The following is a 27,384-nucleotide window of genomic DNA, read 5'->3' as shown; positions in this document are numbered from 1 at the left end:
AATTACGGACTCCTCCTTAAATCTGCGTATTCCTTCAAAGCTCAGAGTCTGCACAACTCTGCCAGGACCTAGGATCAAGAGAGACGCTCAAGTGTTTTAGTACTATATCTCTTGACACAATGATGAAAATAATCATGGCCTCTAAACCTTCAAGCTGCATACTGGACCCTATTCCAACTAAACTACTGAAAGAGCTGCTTCCTGTGCTTGGCCCTCCTATGTTGAACATAATAAACGTCTCTCTATCCACCGGATGTGTACCAAACTCACTAAAAGTGGCAGTAATAAAGCCTCTCTTGAAAAAGCCAAACCTTGACCCAGAAAATATAAAAAACTATCGGCCTATATCGAATCTTCCATTCTTCTCAAAAATTTTAGAAAAGGCTGTTGCGCAACAACTCACTGCCTTCCTGAAGACAAACAATGTATACGAAATGCTTCAGTCTGGTTTTAGACCCCATCATAGCACTGAGACGGCACTTGTGAAGGTGGTAAATGACATTTTAATGGCATCGGACCGAGGCTCTGCATCTGTCCTCGTGCTCCTAGACCTTAGTGCTGCTTTTGATACCATCGATCACCACATTCTTTTGGAGAGATTGGAAACCCAAATTGGTCTACACGGACAAGTTCTGGCCTGGTTTAGATCTTATCTGTCGGAAAGATATCAGTTTGTCTCTGTGAATGGTTTGTCCTCTGACAAATCAACTGTAAATTTCGGTGTTCCTCAAGGTTCCGTTTTAGGACCACTATTGTTTTCACTATATATTTTACCTCTTGGGGATGTCATTCGAAAACATAATGTTAACTTTCACTGCTATGCGGATGACACACAGCTGTACATTTCAATTAAACATGGTGAAGCCCCAAAATTGCCCTTGCTAGAAGAATGTGTTTCAGACATAAGGAAGTGGATGGCTGCAAACTTTCTAATTTTAAACTCGGACAAAACAGAGATGCTTGTTCTAGGTCCCAAGAAACAAAGAGATCTTCTGTTGAATCTGACAATTAATCTTAATGGTTGTACAGTCGTCTCAAATAAAACTGTGAAGGACCTCGGCGTTACTCTGGACCCTGATCTCTCTTTTGAAGAACATATCAAGACCATTTCAAGGACAGCTTTTTTCCATCTACGTAACATTGCAAAAATCAGAAACTTTCTGTCCAAAAATGATGCAGAAAAATTAATCCATGCTTTTGTCACTTCCAGGTTAGACTACTGCAATGCTCTACTTTCCGGCTACCCGGATAAAGCACTAAATAAACTTCAGTTAGTGCTAAATACGGCTGCTAGAATCCTGACTAGAACCAAAAAATTTGATCATATTACTCCAGTGCTAGCCTCTCTACACTGGCTTCCTGTCAAAGCAAGGGCTGATTTCAAGGTTTTACTGCTAACCTACAAAGCATTACATGGGCTTGCTCCTACCTATCTCTCTGATTTGGTCCTGCCGTACATACCTACACGTACGCTACGGTCACAAGACGCAGGCCTCCTAATTGTCCCTAGAATTTTTAAGCAAACAGCTGGAGGCAGGGCTTTCTCCTATAGAGCTCCATTTTTATGGAACGGTCTGCCTACCCATGTCAGAGACGCAAACTCGGTCTCAACCTTTAAGTCTCTACTGAAGACTCATCTCTTCAGTGGGTCATATGATTGAGTGTAGTCTGGCTTAGGAGTGGGAGGGTGAACGGAAAGGCTCTGGAGCAACGAACCGCCCTTGCTGTCTCTGCCTGGCCTGTTCCCCTCTTTCCACTGGGATTCTCTGCCTCTAACCCTATTACAGGGGCTGAGTCACTGGCTTTACTGGGGCTCTCTCATGCCGTCCCTGGAGGGGGTGCGTCACCTGAGTGGGTTGAGTCACTGATGTGGTCATCCTGTCTGGGTTGGCGCCCCCCCCCCCCCCCCTTGGGTTGTGCCGTGGCGGAGGTCTTTGTGGGCTATACTCAGCCTTGTCTCAGGATGGTAAGTTGGTGGTTGAAGATATCCCTCTAGTGTTGTGGGGGCTGTGCTTTGGCAAAGTGGGTGGGGTTATATCCTTCCTGTTTGGCCCTGTCCGGGGGTGTCCTCGGATGGGGCCACAGTGTCTCCTGACCCCTCCTGTCTCAGCCTCCAGTATTTATGCTGCAGTAGTTTATGTGTCGGGGGGCTAGGGTCAGTTTGTTATATCTGGAGTACTTCTCCTGTCCTATTCGGTGTCCTGTGTGAATCTAAGTGTGCGTTCTCTAATTCTCTCCTTCTCTCTTTCTCTCTCTCGGAGGACCTGAGCCCTAGGACCATGCCCCAGGACTACCTGACATGATGACTCCTTGCTGTCCCCAGTCCACCTGGCTGTGCTGCTGCTCCAGTTTCAACTGTTCTGCCTTATTATTATTCGACCATGCTGGTCATTTATGAACATTTGAACATCTTGGCCATGTTCTGTTATAATCTCCACCCGGCACAGCCAGAAGAGGACTGGCCATCCCACATATGCTCTCTCTAATTCTCTCTTTCTTTCTCTCTCTCGGAGGACCTGAGCCATAGGACCATGCCCCAGGAATACCTGACATGATGACTCCTTGCTGTCCCCAGTCCACCTGACTGTGCTGCTGCTCCAGTTTCAACTATTCTGCCTTATTATTATTCGACCATGCTGGTCATTTATGAACATTTGAACATCTTGACCATGTTTTGTTATAATCTCCACCCGGCACAGCCAGAAGAGGACTGGCCACCCCACATAGCCTGGTTCCTCTCTAGGTTTCTTCCTAGGTTTTGGCCTTTCTAGGGAGTTTTTCCTAGCCACCGTGCTTCTACACCTGCATTGCTTGCTGTTTGGGGTTTTAGGCTGGGTTTCTGTACAGCACTTTGAGATATCAGCTGATGTACGAAGGGCTATATAAATAAATTTGATTTGATTTGATTTGATTTGATGATACCAAAGCCTTGTCTGTGAGGCAAGGCTGTTCATCATATAGCATTGTGCCCCAGTTAGCCTTTCAGGGTACAGGGAAACACTTCGCTGGCAGTATAATGCAATAAATCATTATTGACCCCCAGACATAAAGACCGCTGGGACTAAAAGAATGAGCCTGAATGTGACATGTCACCATTAGCACTGGCTGATAAACATCTTAATAATAACTGACCTGATCATAAAGATAAATATATCAACTGGTACTCAAAACGCCTTTTAAGGCAATACAGAGTGGAGAGAATGAGTTGACCTTGAAGCCATAACAACAGAAATTGAGAGAGTTGATTTTTCAGCAGATGGAATCTGCCTTAAGTCAACAATGCCAGCAGTTTGAAAAAGCGCTACAGGAAATGCCTGCTGTCAGCTATGTTTTATGGGCAGCTGAAGTGCTGCAAAATAACTTAGTTTGGGAAGATATTATTGCATTCAGAAAGGGGGAAGCCGGGCACATCTCCATCAATTCACTTTTGGCTTCAAGCACCCTTTCACCTAAAAGCATAGAGTTGAGCACTTTCTCTGTCTTTACACATCAATCCACTGGCAAGTAAGAAACAAACCACATTTACTAAACCAGTATTGCCAGTACCTGATTATCAATACAAATGGGATGGTTCAGAGACCTAATGATAATGGTATTACCATAGAAATACAATGAATAGAACAGACTTGGAAACTAGGCGTCCCCATTCTAATTCTATGGGCAATACACAGTAACTGTGGTATAAGTGTTAGTATAATACAGTAGTCTAGAGCAGTAGTACAATACAGTACCTGGTAATGGTTGAGCTGCCCAGCGTGCTGAGGGCTGGGGTAGAATCCTTCACTAGACCGAGGGCTGGGGTAACCAGGTCTGCTAGGCTGCACAGGGAGGGGGACAGAGATCACACAGAACACATTGGACATTGAGACCTCCTGCAGTGTGTGATCCCCATCTATCAGACATGGAGCACTAGTTCTTCAAATGAGAGTAATTTAGTCTATATGTGCCTAAAGATATCAATGGTAAACATCTCAGAAATGTCAAATTATACCCCTAATGGCAGGGGTAGGGTTAGAGAGGTCTCTTACTTTAGGGGAGGTAGGGTTAGAGAGGTCTCTTACTTTAGGGGAGGTAGGGTTAGAGAGGTCTCTTACTTTAGGGGAGGTAAGGGTTGGAGAGGTCTCTTACTTTAGGGGGGGTTAGGGTTAGAGAGGTCTCTTACTTTAGAGGAGGTAGGGTTAGAGAGGTCTCTTACTTTAGGGGAGGTAAGGGTTAGAGAAATCTCTTACTTTAAGGGGGTTAAGGGTTAGAGAGGTCTCTTACTTTAGGGGAGGTAGGGTTAGAGAGATCTCTTACTTTAGGGGAGGTAAGGGTTAGAGAGGTCTCTTACTTTAGGGGAGGTAAGGGTTAGAGAGGTCTCTTACTTTAGGGGAGGTAAGGGTTGGAGAGGTCTCTTACTTTAGGGGGGGTTAGGGTTAGAGAGGTCTCTTACTTTAGGGGAGGTAGGGTTAGAGAGGTCTCTTACTTTAGGGGAGGTAAGGGTTGGAGAGGTCTCTTACTTTAGGGGAGGTAGGGTTAGAGAGGTCTCTTACTTTAGGGGAGGTAGGGTTAGAGAGGTCTCTTACTTTAGGGGAGGTAAGGGTTGGAGAGGTCTCTTACTTTAGGGGGGGTTAGGGTTAGAGAGGTCTCTTACTTTAGAGGAGGTAGGGTTAGAGAGGTCTCTTACTTTAGGGGAGGTAAGGGTTAGAGAAATCTCTTACTTTAAGGGGGTTAAGGGTTAGAGAGGTCTCTTACTTTAGGGGAGGTAGGGTTAGAGAGATCTCTTACTTTAGGGGAGGTAAGGGTTAGAGAGGTCTCTTACTTTAGGGGAGGTAAGGGTTAGAGAGGTCTCTTACTTTAGGGGAGGTAAGGGTTGGAGAGGTCTCTTACTTTAGGGGGGGTTAGGGTTAGAGAGGTCTCTTACTTTAGGGGAGGTAGGGTTAGAGAGGTATCTTACTTTAGGGTAGGGTTAGAGAGGTCTCTTACTTTAGGGGAGGTAGGGTTAGAGAGGTATCTTACTTTAGGGGGGGTTAGGGTTAGAGAGGTCTCTTACTTTAGGGGGGGTTAGGGTTAGAGAGGTCTCTTACTTTAGGGGAGGTAGGGTTAGAGAGGTCTCTTACTTTAGGGGAGGTAAGGGTAAGAGAGGTCTCTTACTTTAGGGGAGGTAGGGTTAGAGAGGTCTCTTACTTTAGGGGAGGTAGGGTTAGAGAGGTCTCTTACTTTAGGGGAGGTAAGGGTTGGAGAGGTCTCTTACTTTAGGGGGGGTTAGGGTTAGAGAGGTCTCTTACTTTAGAGGAGGTAGGGTTAGAGAGGTCTCTTACTTTAGGGGAGGTAAGGGTTAGAGAAATATCTTACTTTAAGGGGGGTAAGGGTTAGAGAGGTCTCTTACTTTAGGGGAGGTAGGGTTAGAGAGATCTCTTACTTTAGGGGAGGTAAGGGTTAGAGAGGTCTCTTACTTTAGGGGAGGTAAGGGTTAGAGAGGTCTCTTACTTTAGGGGAGAAAGGGTTAGAGAGGTTTCTTACTTTAGGGGAGGTAAGGGTTAGAGTGGTCTCTTACTATAGGGGAGGTAAGGGTTAGAGTGGTCTCTTACTTTAGGGGAGGTAAGGGTTAGAGAGGTCTCTTACTTTAGGGGAGGCAGGGTTAGAGAGGTTTCTTACTTTAGGGGAGGTTAGGGTTAGAGAGGTCTCTTACTTTGGGGGGGGGGGGGTAGGGTTAGAGAGGTCTCTTACTTTAGGGGAGGTAGGGTTAGAGAGGTCTCTTACTTTAAGGGAGGTAAGGGTTAGAGAGGTCTCTTACTTTAGAGGGGGTAAGGGTTAGAGAGGTCTCTTACTTTAGGGAAGGTAGGGTTAGAGAGGTCTCTTACTTTAGGGGAGGCAGGGTTAGAGAGGTCTCTTACTTCAGGGGAGGTAAGGGTTAGAGAGGTCTCTTACTTTAGGGGAGGTAAGGGTTAGAGTGGTCTCTTACTTTAGGGGAGGTAGGGTTAGAGAGGTCTCTTACTTTAGGGAGGGTAGGGTTAGAGAGGTCTCTTACTTTAGGGGGGGTTAGGGTTAGAGAGGTCTCTTACTTTAGGGGGGGGGGTAAGGGTTAGAGAGGTCTCTTACTTTAGGGGAGGTAGGGTTAGAGAGGTCTCTTACTTTAGGGGAGGTAGGGTTAGAGAGGTCTCTTACTTTAGGGGAGGTAAGGGTTAGAGAGGTCTCTTACTTTAGGGGAGGTAAGGGTTGGAGAGGTCTCTTACTTTAGGGGGGGTTAGGGTTAGAGAGGTCTCTTACTTTAGGGGAGGTAGGGTTAGAGAGGTCTCTTACTTTAGGGGAGGTAGGGTTAGAGAGGTCTCTTACTTTAGGGGGGGTTAGGGTTAGAGAGGTCTCTTACTTTAGGGGGGGTTAGGGTTAGAGAGGTCTCTTACTTTAGGGGAGGTAGGGTTAGAGAGGTCTCTTACTTTAGGGGAGGTAAGGGTTAGAGAGGTCTCTTACTTTAGGGGAGGTAGGGTTAGAGAGGTCTCTTACTTTAGGGGAGGTAGGGTTAGAGAGGTCTCTTACTTTAGGGGAGGTAAGGGTTGGAGAGGTCTCTTACTTTAGGGGGGGTTAGGGTTAGAGAGGTATCTTACTTTAGAGGAGGTAGGGTTAGAGAGGTCTCTTACTTTAGGGGAGGTAAGGGTTAGAGAAATCTCTTACTTTAAGGGGGGTAAGGGTTAGAGAGGTCTCTTACTTTAGGGGAGGCAGGGTTAGAGAGGTTTCTTACTTTAGGGGAGGTTAGGGTTAGAGAGGTCTCTTACTTTGGGGGGGGGGGGGGGGTAGGGTTAGAGAGGTCTCTTACTTTAGGGGAGGTAGGGTTAGAGAGGTCTCTTACTTTAGGGGAGGTAGGGTTAGAGAGGTCTCTTACTTTAGGGGAGGTAAGGGTTAGAGAGGTCCCTTACTTTAGGGGAGGTAGGGTTAGAGAGGTCTCTTACTTTAGGGGAGGTAGGGTTAGAGAGGTCTCTTACTTTAGGGGAGGTAAGGGTTGGAGAGGTCTCTTACTTTAGGGGGGGTTAGGGTTAGAGAGGTCTCTTACTTTAGGGGAGGTAGGGTTAGAGAGGTCTCTTACTTTAGGGGAGGTAAGGGTTGGAGAGGTCTCTTACTTTAGGGGGGGTTAGGGTTAGAGAGGTCTCTTACTTTAGGGGAGGTAGGGTTAGAGAGGTCTCTTACTTTAGGGGAGGTAGGGTTAGAGAGGTCTCTTACTTTAGGGGGGGTTAGGGTTAGAGAGGTCTCTTACTTTAGGGGAGGTTAGGGTTAGAGAGGTCTCTTACTTTAGGGGAGGTAGGGTTAGAGAGGTCTCTTACTTTAGGGGAGGTTAGGGTTAGAGAGGTCTCTTACTTTAGGGGAGGTAGGGTTAGAGAGGTCTCTTACTTTAGGGGAGGTAGGGTTAGAGAGGTCTCTTACTTTAGGGGAGGTAAGGGTTGGAGAGGTCTCTTACTTTAGGGGGGGTTAGGGTTAGAGAGGTCTCTTACTTTAGAGGAGGTAGGGTTAGAGAGGTCTCTTACTTTAGGGGAGGTAAGGGTTAGAGAAATCTCTTACTTTAAGGGGGGTAAGGGTTAGAGAGGTCTCTTACTTTAGGGGAGGCAGGGTTAGAGAGGTTTCTTACTTTAGGGGAGGTTAGGGCTAGAGAGGTCTCTTACTTTGGGGGGGGGGGGGTAGGGTTAGAGAGGTCTCTTACTTTAGGGGAGGTAGGGTTAGAGAGGTCTCTTACTTTAGGGGAGGTAGGGTTAGAGAGGTCTCTTACTTTAGGGGAGATAAGGGTTGGAGAGGTCTCTTACTTTAGGGGGGGTTAGGGTTAGAGAGGTCTCTTACTTTAGGGGAGGTAGGGTTAGAGAGATCTCTTACTTTAGGGGATGTAGGGTTAGAGAGGTCTCTTACTTTAGGGGAGGTTAGGGTTAGAGAGGTCTCTTACGTTAGGGGAGGTAGGGTTAGAGAGGTCTCTTACTTTAGGGGAGGTAAGGGTTAGAGAGGTCTCTTACTTTAGGGGAGGTAGGGTTAGAGAGGTCTCTTACTTTAGGGGAGGTAGGGTTAGAGAGGTCTCTTACTTTAGGCGAGGTAAGGGTTGGAGAGGTCTCTTACTTTAGGGGGGGTTAGGGTTAGAGAGGTCTCTTACTTTAGAGGAGGTAGGGTTAGAGAGGTCTCTTACTTTAGGGGAGGTAAGGGTTAGAGAAATATCTTACTTTAAGGGGGGTAAGGGTTAGAGAGGTCTCTTACTTTAGGGGAGGTAGGGTTAGAGAGATCTCTTACTTTAGGGGAGGTATGGGTTAGAGAGGTCTCTTACTTTAGGGGAGGTAGGGTTAGAGAGGTCTCCTACTTTAGGGGAGGCAGGGTTAGAGAGGTTTCTTACTTTAGGGGAGGTAACGGTTAGAGTAGTCTCTTACTTTAGGGGAGGTAAGGGTTAGAGTGGTCTCTTACTTTAGGGGAGGTAAGGGTTAGAGAGGTCTCTTACTTTAGGGGAGGCAGGGTTAGAGAGGTTTCTTACTTTAGGGGAGGTTAGGGTTAGAGAGGTCTCTTACTTTGGGGGGGGGGTAGGGTTAGAGAGGTCTCTTACTTTAGGGGAGGTAGGGTTAGAGAGGTCTCTTATCTTAGGGGAGGTAAGGGTTAGAGAGGTCTCTTACTTGGGGGTGGGGGGTAGGGTTAGAGAGGTCTCTTACTTTAGGGGAGGTAAGGGTTGGAGAGGTCTCTTACTTTAGGGGGGGTTATGGTTAGGGAGGTCTCTTACTATAGGGGAGGTAGGGTTAGAGAGGTCTCTTACTTTAGGGGAGGTAGGGTTAGAGAGGTCTCTTACTTTAGGGGGGGTTAGGGTTAGAGAGGTCTCTTACTTTAGGGGATGTAGGGTTAGAGAGGTCTCTTACTTTAGGGGAGGTAAGGGTTGGAGTGGTCTCTTACTTTAGGGGGGGTTAGGGTTAGAGTGGTCTCATACTTTAGGGGAGGTAGGGTTAGAGAGGTCTCTTACTTTACGGGAGGTAGGGTTAGAGAGGTCTCTTACTTTAGGGGGGGTTAGGGTTAGAGAGGTCTCTTACTTTAGGGGAGGTAAGGGTTAGAGAGGTCCCTTACTTTAGGGGAGGTAGGGTTAGAGAGGTCTCTTACTTTAGGGGAGGTAGGGTTAGAGAGGTCTCTTACTTTAGGGGAGGTAAGGGTTGGAGAGGTCTCTTACTTTAGGGGGGGTTAGGGTTAGAGAGGTCTCTTACTTTAGGGGAGGTAAGGGTTAGAGAGATCTCTTACTTTAAGGGGGGTAAGGGTTAGAGAGGTCTCTTACTTTAGGGGAGGCAGGGTTAGAGAGGTTTCTTACTTTAGGGGAGGTAAGGGTTAGAGAGGTCTCTTACTTTAGGGGAGGTAGGGTTAGAGAGGTCTCTTACTTTAGGGGAGGTAAGGGTTGGAGAGGTCTCTTACTTTAGGGGGGGTTAGGGCTAGAGGGGTCTCTTACTTTAGGGGAGGCAGGGTTAGAGAGGTCTCTTACTTTAGGGGGGGTTAGGGTTAGAGAGGTCTCTTACTTTAGTGGGGGTAGGGTTAGAGAGGTCTCTTACTTTGGGGGGGGGGGGTTAGGGTTAGAGAGGTCTCTTACTTTAGTGGGGGTAGGGTTAGAGAGGTCTCTTACTTTAGGGGGGGGTAGGGTTAGAGAGGTCTCTTACTTTAGGGTAGGTAAGGGTTAGAGAGGGTTCTCACTTTAGGGTAGGTAATGGTTAGAGAGGTCTCTTACTTTAGGGGGGGTTAGGGTTAGGGAGGTCTCTTACTTTAGGGGGGGGGGGGGGCAGGTTAGGGAGGGTTCTTACTTTAGGGGGGGGGGTTAGGGTTAGAGAGGTCTCTTACTTTAGGGGAGGTTAGGGTTAGAGAGGTCTCTTACTTTAGGGGAGGTAGGGTTAGGGAGGGTTCTTACTTTAGGGGAGGTTAGGGTTAGAGAGGTCTCTTACTTTGGGGGGGGGGGGGGGGTTAGGGAGGGTTCTTACTTTAGTGGGAGTCAGGGTTATGGAGGTCTCTTACTTTAGGGGGGTGTTAGGATTAGAGAGGGTTCTTACTTTAGTGGAGGTTAGTGTTAGGGAGATCTCTTACTTTAGGGGGATTAGGGTTGGGGAGGGGAGGGTTCTTACTTTAGTGGAGGTTAGTGTTAGGGAGGTCTCTTACTTTAGGGGGGGTTAGGGTTGGGGGGGTGTCTTACTTTAGGGGAGGTTAGGGATAGGGAGATCTCTTACTTTAGGGGGGATTAGGGTTGGGGAGGGGAGGGTTCTTACTTTAGGGGAGGTTAGGGTTAGGGAAGGTTCTTACTTTAGGGGGGGTAGGGTTGTGGAGTGTTCTTACTTTAGGGGAGGTTAGTGTTAGGGAGGTCTCCTACTTAAGGGGGATTAGGGTTAGGGAAGGTTCTTACTTTAGGGGGGGTAGGGTTGTGGAGTGTTCTTACTTTAGGGGGGGCCTCGTCGGAGCCCCCTGAGTCCCAGGACACAGTGACCTGACGTCTCATCTCCATCCTTAGTCTCTCCTCCTGCTGGGCCTTCTCCTCCTCTAGGATAGTACTGCAGGGAACACACACACACACACACACACAACAGCTTAGCACACCTAACATAAATTCATAAAAAAGACTGAACATTTTAACAAAATAATCTCATTTACTGTAGCCTGAAACGCAATCATGTTCCTATCACAGACGAGCTGTAATGCAGATGTGATTTATTTTGTTTGTTAGGCAAACCCAAATCCACCCATCAATCTATTAATGACATCATCCGATCATCCATCATTCGACCCTACATCCAATTTACCTTACAGGAAAACGCTCATTCCCCAGAGTTTATGCTTCCGAGAGCCCATCTTATCACACCAGAACAGATGAACCACCAGCTCCCTGGTCACATCCCCAGCCTGCAGTGGAGGTGTGTGAGAGTCTAGCAGCAGCCTGGTAAGTCCTGCACTGTTTTACTAAACTCACTTTATCAGAGACAGCTAGCTCCAGCTCACCCCATCCACCTCCCTTAGCTTCCCCCTCCTTCCTCCCTCTGCCCTGGGCAGCCTGTTGTGGTTGGCACTCAGCCAGACAGCTTATCAGCCAGCCAGCCAGCCTTCACTGGATTGGATTGACTGGGAAGAATGATGCTGCGGAACTAAATATCAGGGTCGTAATTCATTAGGGAACAACGTAGCAAAACGTTTCGCAATGTAACAAAAACAGTGTTTCTTATTGGACCAGTTCAGGTAGTCTGTCCCTGTTTCACTCAGTTGTCTTCCGTTTGGTAAATAATGAATGCGACCCAGGGTTTGGCTAGAGGAGAGGAGATTGTAAGGAAGCGCTGTCCTTAAGACACACTATGAATGCCTTCACAGTGGTAGTAAAAGTTGGTGTACCTTACTCTTTGGACCTTAATTGGTCAAAGACAGCAACAGACAAAGTGGATATCCCAGGAGCCTTGACGGGTGCTCACTGGAATCTCTGCTGCCCTGTGTTTCCTTTCTCTCCCGGTGCATTCTGGATCTAAGGTTGTGTTACTATGGGTTAGATGAGAGATAATGGGCTGTTCACACTCTGTACCCAAGAGCTCAAAATGGAACACGAAGAGTCTCACTCCTGATGGCACACACAGACGCACGTACACAGGAAACCAGCACGCACACCCACACGTGTCAGACATATCTTCGTACAGTTAAATGAATCCAGTGACAGGGTAACTATCACCCAAACACAGCAAAGACTTTGGATACAGGTAGCCTAGCGGTTTAAGAGCGTTGGGCCAGTAACTGAAAGGCTTCTGGTATCGAATCCCCGAGCCAGCAAGGTGGAAAAATCTGCCGTTCTGCCTTTGAGCAAAGGCACTTTAACCCCAACAACTGCTCCCCGGGCGCTGTGGATTAAGACAGCCCCTTGCACCTCTCTGATCCAGAGAGGTTGGGTAAAATGTGGAAGACACATTTCAGTTGAATGCATTCTGTTGTGCTACTGACTAGGTATCTCCTATCTCTACAGACAACCAACCACATACCTACTATACACAGTACTCTCCCAAAACATACCCACTGCTCAACATAGGGCTATGGGGACTGTGGGGACTATGGGTCCAATGGGAACTATTATCTAGTAGGGACACGAGTCACAGTTCAGTTCAGGAGAGTGGCTCACATCCATAGGGCTTTATCGACGGACACACAGACAGACACATTTTTATATACTAAGGCAAATGGTTTAAAGTAGTGTGCTATATAGGGAATAGGGTGCCATCCGGGACGCAGCCGAGGACTACCCACAGTCATTTACCCACACACACCCTCGTCTGTGGCCTTGCTTCAGTTAAACTAAAATAAATACTACATACATCCCACTTTATCCAGCTGCCATGGATTTGACTGACATGATAGACCATTGAAGTGCATTGAGTGCTGATAATTGCTAGTCTCTATTGGGAATATGGCATCAACCTGTTGCCTCTTATGTGGCTACAACTTAAGTAGCGGAGACCGCACTGTTTCCAAACTTTACTGAAGTGTCCTATACTTTAATACATGAAACAGTGACCTCTTGAGTAGCAATGTTGAATATCATTGTTCCAGAGTTATAAAGGAGGGAAAGCGTGTGTAAAAGAACACTGGCATGACCTGAACTTCTCCCCTCAGGGGTACTGACCTGAGCTGGGTTTTGAGCTCTGTGAAGCGGGGCCTCTTGCTGGGGTCGTAGGCCCAGCACTTGGTCATCAGGCTGTACAGGGTGGGGGGACAGTTGTGGGGCATGGCCAGACGCTCTCCGTTCTCTATCCGCCCGATGACATCATTGTTCTTCACCCCCTGGAAGGGCTTGATACCGTACATGAGGATCTCCCACATACACACACCTGGAGGGGAGGTGCTCTAGATATAACACCACAGACAGACAAAAACACGCATGGAAGCACACACACACAGACGCGCGTACACACACACAGACGAGTGTACACACACACAGACGCGCGTACACACACACAGACGCGCGTACACACACACAGACGCGCGTCCACACACACAGACGCGCGTCCACACACACACACACGTACACACACACACATGCATGCGTACACACGCGTATTGATCGCTAGATAAGCATTATTTGTAGCTGCTAAACTCACCAAACATCCACACGTCGCTGGCTGAGGTAAAGCGTCTGAAGTTGATGGACTCTGGAGCCATCCATTTGATTGGCAGTTTCCCTTTGGAAGCTGAAAACCCAGTTAGCAATCGACTGTCAACATTTTAGTAGGGTGAAGTTTCCCCGAGGTGCTGATCAGTTTTGTATTTCCCACACTAATGGTTAAAGTTAGGATTGGTGGGAAACTTTTCCCTGGAGTTCAACATTTTGATAGCCTGCAATAGCTTTCACAACCAGCAGATGGTGGTAAAACATCAGCCTGGAAGCCGGTATGTTTGTACCATAGACATGGCATCATTGTATCTGTCCCATTATGGCGCTGCCCATGCTAAAACAGGCTTTTGGGCACTAGCGTCCTCTATCTCTCTCTGTGGTTTGTACCTTTGTAGTAGGAGGAGTCTTCCATGTAGCGTGAGAGCCCAAAGTCTCCCAGCATCACACAGTCTGTGGAAGACACTAGCACGTTCCTGGCAGCAATGTCCCTGAGGAGATACACACATACACCATGAGTAGGAATCATGGAAAACATGGGGATTTTGACAGCGTGGCACCAAAAAATATATTAGAAAGTGTCAAAAACATAATATTATATTGCCTCTGTAAAGCTGTTAAAGTGGGTGGTGGTCTTACCTATGGACAAAGCGTTTGCTCTCCAGGTAGGCCAAAGCTGTGCTGAGCTGATGGGAGAACAGGATCAACGTTGATAGGTCCAGGTTGTACTTCCTTACTTGTAAAAATGACCTCAACTGGAAGAGATTAAAACATCGATAAGATACAAGATATCCTCTTTGTTTTGACAGAGATAGAGGGATGACAGCAGGAATGATAGAGAAACTTTGGACCTGTTCCCAAATGTGTTCGGTGTTAATTTATTACAAGAATGACAAGAAGTCCAACAACAACTACTGTAAGTACTGATCCAAATATACTCTTGGTCACCTCACCTCTCCCATCGTGCACAGCTCCATGATAATCCACACTGGGTTTTCTGTGATCACACCAATCAGCTTCACTATGTGGGGGTGGTCGAACTGACGCATGGTCACTGAGGAACACATACATCACAAAAGGGTGTGAGGATTTCACAGAACAGTTTAGATCAAGTGGAAAGAGAAAACGCTCCCTGGGATAGGTCTAACACAGTCCCTCAACAGTCTGTGAACCGTGTAAACCCAGCGAGCAAAGAAACCTGAGAGTACAATAAGGCAGCATGTGTGTGTGTGTACATGGCAATCAGCAGCAGCTGCAGTCTTCATCAGGCCCATGACAGCGACACAGCACTACATCTCAGCATACTCACGTGCTTCCTGAAGGAACTTCTCGCGCACGCTGTCCGACGTGCAGTTCTTGCATGTTTTAATGGCCACGTTTAGAGTGGGATTCTCCTGGAAGAGAAATTAGAGAAAATATTGGATTTGTTTGTGTGCATTACTGGTAGTGGATAATATCATGACAATTCAGATCATAAATAAGAGGCCAGATGTGTTTAGCTAGACAGTAACAGGGGTGGAATTGAAAGGAACACGTGAGGACTGAGGGTGAGAGGGGAGCTGCTAAGGCTGCATTTAGCCAGACAGTTGCAGTGCTATTTCTTTGTTACAGTACTATTTACCGGGCTGTTGTAGACTCCCTGGTGGACGTCTCCAAACTGTCCCTCACCGATGCAGCGTCCCAGCTCTATCCTGTCTCTCTGGATCTCATAGTCCCTGGCTGGGGAGGGAGAGATAACTCCTGTTAGTTACACTGACTCTCATAGTCCCTGGCTGGGGAGGGAGAGATAACTCCTGTTAGTTACACTGACTCTCATAGTCCCTGGCTGGGGAGGGAGAGATAACTCCTGTTAGTTACACTGACTCTCATAGTCCCTGGCTGGGGAGGGAGAGATAACTCCTGTTAGTTACACTGACTCTCATAGTCCCTAGCTGAGGAGGGAGAGATAACTCCTGTTAGTTACACTGACTCTCATAGTCCCTGGCTGGGGAGGGAGAGATAACTCCTGTTAGTTACACTGACTCTCATAGTCCCTGGCTGGGGAGGGAGAGATAACTCCTGTTAGTTACACTGACTCTCATAGTCCCTGGCTGGGGAGGGAGAGATAACTCCTGTTAGTTACACTGACTCTCATAGTCCCTGGCTGGGGAGGGAGAGATAACTCCTGTTAGTTACACTGACTCTCATAGTCCCTGGCTGGGGAGGGAGAGATAACTCCTGTTAGTTACACTGACTCTCATAGTCCCTGGCTGGGGAGGGAGAGATAACTCCTGTTAGTTACACTGACTCTCATAGTCCCTGGCTGGGGAGGGAGAGATAACTCCTGTTAGTTACACTGACTTTTACAGGGTGAATGACTCACCACTATGCTGATCTGTGTGTGTGTGTTGATGAGGCCTTTTTTGGTTGTTAATAATAACAGCAAGATGCCTTGGCTGTGTTTTCACTGCAGTAGATGGTAATACTGTATGAAATACTGTATTTATCTGTATTAGGCAATTCACACCCACCACCAGGCAAGGACATGCACACTACAACAGAAAATGATCAGGATGTGGTGATGTCAACAGACATAGTACTTGATATATTTGGTTCCTCCCTGTGGATTTCAAATTACAACAGGCTACCACTTTGGTTTGATTGACTGTATCTATTTGAGTCCTTTACCAGACGCTCTTATCCAATTAAGATGATTGCACAATCTCTTCAGACAGACACCTAACAAACAAAACTAAATTATAAATGGAATTTCACATCAAAACGTTCAAGCAATGGTGAAATGAAAGAAAAACCAAGGAAGAAACACATCAACATGAAAAATAAATAAATAAGCCAATTGAACAATCACTATTGAAGACGCATTGAACTCTGGTACTGAATGGATGAGATTGCTTCATCTCACAGCTAGCGAGATATTTTACTTGGTTTCAGCAAACAGTATTAAAGTGATAGTTCACTTCAAATTCAACATTTTTCAGGTTTGAATGGAGTGAAAAACACCAGAACCCTCTAAGCTGATGAAATGTAACAATTCCGATCCATTTGGGATGGAGGCCTAAGGCTGAATCTGATAAGTCTGTCAAACTTTCATTTTAGAGGGAAATGATTTGATTTTAAGATGACCAGTAGGTTACTAAACCTATGAAATACCTCCAGTAGATGAGTTGAATGGGCCGTTCTAGTACAGTACACAAGCACAATTACAGACAGAAAACAAAGAGACAAACAGAAAGAGAGAGGCAGCGTTACCTTCATCTACTCCATAGCTCACTGCTGGGTGGTTAGGATAAAGAGAATTGGCTTTTAGAAACCATTTGCAACAGAACACGACAAACACACGTTAGAAAGTAAGACCGAGGGGAATAGATGTTATGTGGTTTATATGGTTTTAAAAGAACCAACTTGTGAGTGTACAGAGCTGGGTGTCAATGGGGAAAAACAGGTTATCCTGTAGAACAAGAATATGTGCTAGAAAGCCACACGTGTCACATTAGATCTTGATCATCTAGAAATTGATTATCTTAGGCTGCCTCTCAGATGGCACCCTATTCTAATCCCTATGGGCCCTGGTCAGAAGTAGCGCACTAAACTGGGAATAGGGTGCCATTTGGGACTCAGGGCTATTTATTGGGTATTAGCCCAGTGGGACTCAGTGGGACTCAAATCCCCATGTGGTATGAAGAAATCTACAGATGCTGGATGGGCCACTTGTTTGAATGTAGAGAGCTCTGGTCTCGAGTGTTAGCATGCAATGGGACTCCTCCGTCTCCATATACAGAGCTCCTTGTTACAGAATAACTTTTTGTTTCACAACCAGACTGTCTTGTTAGTCAGCTGGCCCAGACCACTCAACAACCTGGTGAATTAGCTGCACTCTATTTCTCTGTCCCAAATGACACCCTATTCCCAATACAGTGCACTACGTTTGACCAGGGCCCATAGGGCTCTGGTCAAAAGTAGTGCACTATGTAGGGAATAGGGTGCCATTTGTGACACAACCTACACCACTGCAGGGGCTATTGTGTTCCAGACTCATATGATCCCACGAGACCTGGCATCATGGCCACCAAAGAAAGACCTGGGGTTACTGGAGACATAAAATTACAATAACTAGAACGGAAATTAAAATTAAAGTCAAGGATGGCGGCTATGGGTGTACCATGGTCTAAGGTGCTTTGTCCATTCTAGTGATTATAACTCTATGACTAACTCATTCTTTCACTCCAGTACACTCAAAGGGCACTTGTCTCTTTCAGTCCTGATGACTACTCACTGACATGACTATTCCATATAATGAACATTTGTGACAAGTAAAAGGATTTCACTGATGATGTACTACTAAGCATTCCATAGATATTTTCATGGACTATCAGTGAATCATAATGGAACAGAATGCGTGTCTGATTTGGACAGCATCATGACAACAGGAATATAAATGAATGGAAATGCTGGGAAATGAAAGATCATCAATAAGAATACGTGACTATCCAGTTACAGTACGTGTATAGACTTACACCGTCACCATGACAACCAAACATTGAGTGTACCAGACAATCTAGTACCGTTTCGATAAAGGACACACACAGGCAGCGTGTGTGGGGTATTTGGGAAGTAGAAACTAACATCTCCACTAGCCACATTAATAAACACACAGAGCCTGAGGAAACAGATCACCATACAGCACCCGGGTCACAGTCAAAGGAATTTAGATGAGAGAAGGACGAAGAGAAAGAATATGAGAGAGAGACAAAGAGAGAGAAATCAAAAGAGAGACCAAGAGAGAAATAACAAGAGAGATAAAGAAAGAGAGCTAGAAAGAGAGACAGAGAACGAGAGAAACAAAGAGAGAAAGAACGAGAGCGATAGAGACAAAAGAGAAAAGAAAGAGAGAGAGACAGATAGAAAGAGAGACAAGGAGAGAAAGAACAAGAGAGAGAGAGAGACAGAAAGAGAGACAAGGAGAGAAAGAACAAGAGAGAGAGACAAGGAGAGAAAGAATGAGAGAGAGAAAAAGCTAGAAAGAGGAGATCAAGAGACATATTAGCAGCAGGGCACACATTAAGATCAACATAGTGTATTACTACTAGGGAGCATAGAGCTGCACTTACTTGAGGGCATGGTGTAGGTATCGTCTTCGTCTATAATCTCAGCATAGTCATCCGTCTCTGCAGAAACACAACAGCCTCGTGGTCAAGTCCAGTCACACACTGTCCGAGATGGATACACACAGATGCAGCTAGCTAGATACGTACCCTTCCACACAAGTAACTAGAGCCAGCTGAAAATAAACATGCGAGTCAGACAGCAAGTGCTCCTCTGCAAACTCCTACACTGCTGGACACATGGGCGAGTCAGTCTCTCTCTCTCTCTCTCTCTCTCTCTCTCTCTCTCTCTCTCTCTCTCTCTCTCTCTCTCTCGCTCTCTCATACAGTACACACAGAAACACAAGCATGTCCGTTATCAACTCGCACAGTTTCAGCCATATCTGTCTGCTCTGTCGGTCTGTCTGATCAGAGCTTAGCAGTACAGATGGGCTTCTTGGTAAGGGAGAAAGAGGAGGGAGAGTGAGAAAAAGAGAGAGAGAAGCCGTTCCCAATCCCCTAGATAAACAGCTTTAGGTGTTTACAGTATGTGAACGGCCGCTTGATGTCCAGTCTTGACTTGATCTAAAATGGTAATACGCTAGTTGTGCCGTCTTGGCTGCTGTTCCTCTTAGGGAAAAACGACCAGCAGACTCTGTGTAGTATGTAGCTAGCCATCAGACGGCCCATTTTAGACAGGAATGCCGCGGTGCCACGGAGCTCGCCAAACTCAGCTCTCTTTATGAGGCCCAGCTGAGAGAGGGCTGGGAGCTGGGCCCTTAAAGATGCAGGCAGACAGCAGGGAATGTAATCAGAAAGCCACTCAGAGTAGGAGTCCCCCCCCCCCCCAATCTAATCTTATTCATTATAATAAAAAAGTCAGAACTGATCTTGCTCTGAGACTCTCTGTGGATACAGTTCCAGAGCGTGGGACAGACCAGACCTGGGGTCAAATTGTATTTGTTTTATTTCAAATACTTTAAACTGTGCTTGATTGAGCTTGCCTGGAGCCTTGGGACCAACAGAATAGTCCTAAAAGTACAAACTCTGTCAATTTGGCACTCCAGACAGGCTCAATCAAACTAAATCGATTTGAATCACAGGGAAGCACTGCAGCTAAGACAGTTTTCATCACATTTTCTGGAAACGTTAACTGTTACATTGTTTCCCTAACTCCAATCAGGTCTATTGCATGATAAGTGCATTACTAATGGCAAACTACAAGCAGATAGATAAAAAACAGATTCATTTAATTTGATTCATGATTCATTTGATTGATATGATTCATGAGTGATACACACACAACACAACCCACAACCCCCTGAATCCCCCATGACCCCAGTGAGTTAGTAGCAGGTGACAGGAAGGAATGGAGGGAAATATTAAAAAGCAAACTTTACCATCCCCACTACAATCCTCTGCAGGTCCAAGGAGAGCATGCCAAACAGAGAGAGAGAGGGAGGGAGAGAGGGAGGAAGGGAGAGAGGGAGGAAGGGAGAGGGAGAGAAAGAGAGCGAGAGGTTACACACCATAGAAAGATATGAAAAGTATAAAAGACACAGTATAATTAATTCAAAATGGGTTTAATAATTGTTACCGTGACCCACACTCCCTCAAAACAAGCAGGGACTGGGAATTTCACAAGTGTATCCAATCCATTGGGAAAGTATTTTATTTTCTAAGCTTCTACTTTAAATTGAATTAGTCTTTCGTTGGAATGTGTGGAACCTGATTCAGTTTGGTTGAGGGGACAGCCAGAGTAGTGAACTTCAGCCAGCATTGTTCGGAAGGGGGTCAGTGGAGTTCATTGGCTATTCTTAGCATGGGCCACTGTGACGGATAGGAACGTGAGCTAATGGGAAGCTGTTAAACAGCTGAGACAGAAGCGTGGACCAATACGAAGCTGTTAAACAGGTGACAGCGGGCAGGACAGAAGTCACATGTCCAGAAGTTAGTATTGGTTAACTTTGTTAGTTAGATACTTTTTTTGACACATTATCCTTGTTTAACATTATCCTTGTTCAACATTATCCTTGTTCAAGGGCATAAACTCAGTTTGGCAAAATCGACCTAAAATGATAGGGACATATAAATCACTGGTGTCATTTTAGCCATATAAACAGATGGTTATTAAATTAGATGTACAGCTCTATTAAAGGGTGTCTTTAAGAGTCTGGTGGTCTGATGCTTACAGCATCTTGAACCTGGCTGCGGATCAAACAGATCGCTGCGCCATCAGCCCCGTCAGGCTCTATATACATCCCAAATGGCACCCTATTCCCTATATAGTACACTACTTTTAACCAAGACCCATAGAGCTCAGGTCAAAAGTAGTGCACTATATATGGAATGGGGTGCCATTTGGGATGCTGCGGATCAACCAGATCACTGCGCCATCAGCCCCGTCAGGCTCTATATACATCCCAAATGGCACCCTATTCCCTATATAGTGCACTACTTTTAACCAAGACCCATTGGGCTCAGGTCAAAAGTAGTGCACTATATAGGGAATGGGGTGCCATTTGGGACGCGACCTCTATTGATTTGCGGGCCATGGCTCGACTACAATCAGCAGACGACACGCTTCCTGGAAAATAAAATGGGGACTCACTGTCTTGGAAAACTGGATCAGTTTCAATGTTTTTTATTTTCAGCCACGTCAGGGATAGGGTATGTACGTCATCTCATTTACTAGACATGTTCCTTCTTAACACAGTTTCTCAAACTTTTCCCCGCCAGGCTAGTTCTGTTTGGCCATTGTAGGTGTTGCTTTGTCAGTCATTTTAGAGAGATTTTAGTGCACTTCACACCAGAACTTTTGTTCAGCTAAAGTTTCATCCCCTCATTTCCCTTAAATCCCCTACACACGTGTTGTGTGAGTGTAGGGGATTTGGGGACAGTGGGGCAGACAGGGTTAGTCACAGAACAACAGAAAGCAGTGTCAGTCGAGTAAGCCAATCAGAGCAGTGGTACCCTTTGGCGGAGAGTCATGGGCACAGAAGACGAAAGGAAGGAGAAAGCGCCTGGCTTTAGCAGGTTTTGGAGGCGTCGGGGTCACAGAGTTCACAGAATCTTCAGCCAATCAGAGAGGATGACAGAGCAGGAGAGATGGTGAGAAAAAGAGACTAATAGTTTTTCTGACAGAAACAGCTCTGGGGTGAAGTTTCTCCTAGGTACAGATCTAGAATCAGCATCCCCTCTCTCAATCCTAACTTTTACCATTAGTGGGGAAAATGCAAAACTCACCCAAGATTAGCCTCTAGGGGAAACTTCACCCAACAGCACAGAACACACATTGAGCAGCAGACAGCATTTGTGTATATGTTAAGGAGTGATAAATGTTGGTGTGATGGTGTCCGAAGCTTTCCCCATATTACAGACAAAATGCTACATATCCATTTACACCTCAGACATCATTACCACTCTGTCATGGCACGTCTGTTATGAAACGACATGAAATACGTCAATAGTAATATGAATACATCTCTTCTTTCCTATACCAACAGGGAAGTCAAAGCCGACAGGGGAACTATAGCCTTACTCAAATTATGGCAATTCTGCATTTCAATCAACAGCATAGTAATAAGTCCTTCACTATTCTATGCCTGATATGGCGGCCAGGGCTAAGGAATTGATTCGCACTTCTACAAAAGGTCTTGTGTACAACTGTACGCTGACACATATGGAATGTATTCAGTTAAATATATTGGATTTGTGTGAGCAGCAAGCTGCTGCTGTCCCTATGGGAATTTCTCTCTGACCTCTTTCTGAGAAATGGCATTGACGGATGGTATCAGGGAGAACTGGTGTAAAAACGGAACTCGGACCGTCAAAATAAATAAAAAACTATCAAGTGCAGAGCTGTGGTGTCATTGTAACACTTCTCGGCACAAGTCTCATATACAACTCCCCACCGCACACCAGGGTTCGTTCCCCACCTTGCTCACGGTTTCTTTCACTTGCCTGTCTCCCCCTCTGATCTTCCTAACTGTCTGAATAAATTGCTAAAACATATTCACAAAAAATAACTAAAACAGTTTCAAATAGACTGAAACTAGCAGCATTACTATTATTACTGATAGTAGTAGAGAGTAGACTTCTCCCATGGTTTGTTTCAAGAACTTTATTTAAACAAGTGTTTTAAATAGGCCTACTATGAGAATATGCCCAAAAATCATCAAACCATATAGTTTGAAACACACCAGTAAACTCTAAACCAAATATGTTAAAATATACTATCAGTGAATACAACACCTCTCAACCTTCATATTACTGTGTAGCTACAATCAAATAATAGTTCCCTATGACTGACTCCCATACATATATGATTCACCTTCTCCTTGAGAGCTGAGGAATCCTTAGATACCCTGTGACACTAACACCCTATGACATTTATTGAAACCTTATGAGACTCAATGACACCCTATGGCAGTTAATGACAATATATGACACTAATGACACCCTATGACACTTTAAAGACACCCTATGACACCCTATGACAGTTAATGACACCCTAGGGCACTTTAATGACACCCTATGACACTTTAACGACACTTTAATGACACCCAATGATACTTAATGACACCCTATGACACTTTAATGACACCCTAGGACACTTAAATTACATTTAATGACACCCTATGACACTTTCATGACACCCTATGACACTTTAATGACACCCTATGACACCCTATGATACTTAATGACACCCTATGACACTTTAATGACACCCTATGACACCCTATGATACTTAATGACACCCTATGACATTTAATGAAACCCTATGACATTTAATGACACTCTATGACATTTAATGACACCCTATAACATTTAATGAAACCCTATGACATTAATGAAACCCTATGACATTAATGAAACCCTATGACATTTAATGACACCCTATGACATTTAATGAAACCCTATGACATTTAATGACACCCTATGACATGTAATGAAACCCTATGACATTTAAGGACACCCTATGTCACCCTCTGAACCTCCCAACCTCAGTGCCAGGCTCTCCTCTCTCAGCAGCATAGTAAACAAGCGTCTCTTTGATACCATAATGTCTGACTCTCTACACCCCTAACCTCTGGTCAGTTAACAGGGCTCTGGCCAACCCCTTCAATCAGGCCTTAATCTGTCTGTCACTGGAGCCCCCAGGCTATTAACATTCAGCAGTTCCATCACAGTCCTCTGACATTTAGGAGATAAAGAAGAGAACGAGAGATAGAGATAGACTGGGGACGAGAGAGAGGCAGAGGGATGGACGGGGAGGGAGAGAGCGGGAGAGAGAAATAAGGAGGAAGATAAATAGAAATAGACTGGGGAAAAGAGAGAAGCAGAGGGATGGAGGGAAAGAGAGGGGGGAGAGAGAGATGAGGAAGATAAATAGAAATAGACTGGGGAAAAGAGAGAAGCAGATGGATGTAGGGAAAGAGAGGGGGGAGAGAGATAAGGAGGAAGATAAATAGAAATAGACTGGGGAAAAGAGAGAAGCAGAGGGATGGAGGGAAAGAGAGGGGAGAGAGAGATAAGGAGGAATAGAAATAGAAATAGACTGGGGAAAAGAGAGAAGCAGAGGGATGGAGGGAAAGAGAGGGGGAGAGAGAGATAAGGAGGAATATAAATAGAAATAGACTGGGGAAAAGAGAGAAGCAGAGGGATGGAGGGAAAGAGAGGGGGGAGAGAGAGATAAGGAGGAAGATAAATAGAAATAGACTGGGGAAAAGAGAGAAGCAGAGGGATGGAGGGAAAGAGAGGGGAGAGAGAGATGAGGAAGATAAATAGAAATAGACTGGGGAAAAGAGAGAAGCAGAGGGATGGAGGGAAAGAGAGGGGGGAGAGAGAGATAAGGAGGAAGATAAATAGAAATAGACTGGGGAAAAGAGAGAAGCAGAGGGATGGAGGGAAAGAGAGGGGGGAGAGATAGACTGGGAAAGAGGGAGAAGGGGGGGGGGGGAATAGAATGGGGAAGAGAGAGGTAGAGGCAACTGCTGCCCCTGTTAACCTCCTCAACCCGCCAATCCCCTCCCGTCCTACCCATCTCCTTAGCACTGACTCCCCCTGCCACTTGCTAATCCACAGGCATGTTAAGGCTGTATGCATCCCAAAAGGCACCATATTCCCTACATAGTGTACTACTACTACTACATAGTGTACTACTACTACATAGTGTACTACTATGTAGGGAATATGGTGCCATTTGGGACACAGATTAAATCTGACCTGGCCCTGGACTGGACTGTTTGTCTCAGCAGATGACGTTTATTATCCGCCATGGTGTTACAGCCCTTCAGCCCCGAATTACTCAGCTTCACCATTACTTATCATGCTGAATTGATTTCCTGTTACCACCACACACACGCCCGGCATCTGTTCTTGCTCTTACAAGAATAATCGGTGGAGAAAGCTTAACATGTCCTGTGATTGCACTAACCATCTATATCTTAGGATCAACAACAAAGACTAGAGCTGACAGAGACTAGTCCTAAATCAAATCAATTCTGCCCGCTTTTCATAAATGGCTAAAGTATAATAGCCTGTTTATCCATCATTGAGCATCATTAAACCCCAATACCCACACACATCCAAGTAAGGGATTTCATGTGATGGGTTCTGTATTAGATATCTAATATGTAATAATATCCAGTGGCTTTACAGATCAATGGACAGGAAGCATCTGGAATTATCTTGACTGGGATTATATTATAAAAAAGCATGGTCATATTTTCTTCCATCAATAGCCCAGCTATATCCAGTAAAAGTCTGCGATGTTGAGGAGGCACAGATCTCTTACCTGAGACAGAGATGGCACGCACCCCGGCGCTCCGGACCACCCCCTCTACTATCCTCTTCTCATTGTTGGGCACCCTGAAGGGTAAAGGTTGGAGACAGAGAGAATCAACATGAGAAATTCCCTAACCTAAAACCAGCAAGTAAATCAACAGCATCCACAGCAACTCCAGGAGGATCCAGCATATTCCTGAAAATAATCTCTGGGGCTATGTGGAAAACATCCACACTATGCTGAGTATCATTCTCCTCCACTGAGCCACTCTTCTTCTTGGAGAGTCTTGGAAGGATCTAGTGTGGAGGTGCTGGACCAATAGGAGGGGAATAGGGAGGAGACATTCTGAGAAGATTACTATTTATCAGGATTCTGCCCCAGAACTGTCTTGAGTGGGTTTTTAAAGGAGTGAGAGAAGGTGAGATTGTGGAAAACACCTCTCTAACACTAGTTCTAACTAGTCAACTGATTTCCCTGAATTACCTAATGTCCAGTAATTATAGCATGGAGAGGAAATACAATGGGTGCCATTGGATAACAGAGCTCTGACGCTAGGGGTCCTACAAATAGATTTACTGAGCAGATGTTTTTTTCACGCATTTTTGTTTGTTTGTTTGTTTGTTTCTTACACAGCTCTTTATGTTAACACCATCATATATCATTTTTACGTGAATGAACATTCAAAGTATACCCGTTGACAAATCATTTAGTGTATGGCAGATACTTACTTGGGGATTGAAGGCAGTGCTCTCTCTCCCTCTGAAAATACAGATGAGAGATATTGTTAAGCAAAGCATATACCGTAAAGCATCATCATTTTGAATACCAGAATACTAAAATCCAAGTGACAGTGTTATCTGGAACTTGTCTGTCGGCCTCGCATTAAAAGACCAAAATTGGCTAAAGAAAATTGTGATATATAAAAAAGTATACCGGTTTCATTTAAGGACCAAAAAATTGACAGCTCTACCATATAGATTGCAAAATAGTTGGGAAGAGATTTTTAATGTACCGATTCCATGGCACATGGTTTATGAACTTACACAAAACTATGCGGGATTCCAAAATTTGAGTTTTTTAATTAAAATGATTATCCAAAATTGTTGCAAAGAGACAGAATCATTAGATCATTAAATTTTGGTACTGTCCATATGTAGCTTATTTTTGGTCACAGGTTCAGGAATGGCTGAAGAAATGCAACATTTATCTGGAACTAACTCTGCAAATAGCACTGCTGGGTGATTTAAAAAGTCATAATCAATCGATCAATAATATACCAATACTCTTAGCTAAAATATTTATCTTTAATGTACAATCTGTTGAATCTATGAGAATAGAAAGGTTCAGAATTTTTGTGAAACATCACAGCACAGTTGAAAAATATATGACAAATAAATAAATAAAAACTGGATCGTGTTCAGAAATAGATGGGAGGGGTTGAGTGGAGCTGAATGATGGGAATAAAAACAAACAAAAAATAGTGTCTGTCAAATGTAACTAGTATGTATAAACTGGGAGTAGAAGACTAAGTGTTGTTGTCCATTAGTTTACTCCAATTGGGATGGTAGGGTTAGGGGAAAATAATAACGGAAAATATATAAAAAATAAATATATGTATATTTTATACATATATTTACCCCCAAAATATATGGGGGATTGGAAATGATGCAGACAATTACATTGCTGGAAGCTAAACTATCGGCAATATTAAATCAAATCGACCCACTAAAAAAAGATGAAATAAAAAGGAAGAGGTGGAGTCGGTCCCGTGTGGCTCAGTTGGTAAAGCATTGGCGCTTGCAATGCTAGGGTTGTTGGTTCGACTCCCACGGGGGACCAATGTGAAAAAGTATGAAAACTGTATGCACTCACTACTGTAAGTCACACTGCTAAATGACTAAAATGTCAAATGTAAAATGAGGGGAAAATCACAAACACAGGAGAGGAGTAGCCTGTTTGAACCGCTCCCCTCCCTCCCACACAGGAAAAAGCACACAGTCCAACTCCAAAAAAGGCTTAAAAGGCCCCTCCCAAAAAACAGATCTCTAATGCTTTACTGCTCGAGAAAAGACTAGGTGTTTGTTGAAAATACCAGATCTCTCTCAGACTGATAAAGGTATTGAAAGTGAATTCAACTACGACTACTAAACATGGCAGTCATGACCAAAACAATACATGATTCCAAATCAAGCTACAACTGGAAACCTTGTAAACAGAAAGAAATCACACTACTGCCTACTGTCATGGTGATTGCCTAATACAATGCAGTCCATTTAGACTCAAATGACAACATCACCCAAGGCAGAGTGAATCTGTGACCGTCACTGCCGCAACGCAATCTTGAAAACCAAGTATTGTCAATAAACACAAACCCTTCAACTACAGTAATAATTCTTAGTAGAAGTATCTTTTTCAGACAGTGTGAGACT

General features: G+C 44.9%; 1 protein-coding gene across 1 annotated transcript in view; it reads right to left on the bottom strand.

Annotated features, from left to right (window-relative positions):
- LOC139398609 (focal adhesion kinase 1-like) overlaps positions 1 to 27,384 on the bottom strand; it is a gene marked incomplete at its 3' end in the record, with an annotated part of 34,072 nt that overhangs the window by 6,302 nt on the left and 386 nt on the right. Inside the window, exons 2-15 of the mRNA XM_071144540.1 lie at positions 25,684 to 25,714; positions 24,965 to 25,038; positions 19,566 to 19,583; positions 18,193 to 18,249; positions 16,334 to 16,357; positions 14,706 to 14,803; positions 14,394 to 14,478; positions 14,038 to 14,138; positions 13,724 to 13,839; positions 13,475 to 13,575; positions 13,074 to 13,163; positions 12,599 to 12,803; positions 10,388 to 10,499; positions 3,732 to 3,818 (exon numbers count right to left, since the gene is read on the bottom strand). Of these exons, the coding sequence (XP_071000641.1) occupies positions 3,732 to 3,818; positions 10,388 to 10,499; positions 12,599 to 12,803; positions 13,074 to 13,163; positions 13,475 to 13,575; positions 13,724 to 13,839; positions 14,038 to 14,138; positions 14,394 to 14,478; positions 14,706 to 14,803; positions 16,334 to 16,357; positions 18,193 to 18,249; positions 19,566 to 19,583; positions 24,965 to 25,038; positions 25,684 to 25,714 (1,199 nt within the window). The remainder of the gene's footprint in view (positions 1 to 3,731; positions 3,819 to 10,387; positions 10,500 to 12,598; positions 12,804 to 13,073; positions 13,164 to 13,474; positions 13,576 to 13,723; positions 13,840 to 14,037; positions 14,139 to 14,393; positions 14,479 to 14,705; positions 14,804 to 16,333; positions 16,358 to 18,192; positions 18,250 to 19,565; positions 19,584 to 24,964; positions 25,039 to 25,683; positions 25,715 to 27,384) is intronic.

Source organism: Oncorhynchus clarkii, unplaced genomic scaffold, assembly GCF_045791955.1.
Source record: "Oncorhynchus clarkii lewisi isolate Uvic-CL-2024 unplaced genomic scaffold, UVic_Ocla_1.0 unplaced_contig_2828_pilon_pilon, whole genome shotgun sequence".
Taxonomy (NCBI): domain Eukaryota; kingdom Metazoa; phylum Chordata; class Actinopteri; order Salmoniformes; family Salmonidae; genus Oncorhynchus; species Oncorhynchus clarkii.
Note: the sequence above shows the minus strand (reverse complement) of the source record. Positions and strands in the feature narration are given on the sequence as shown.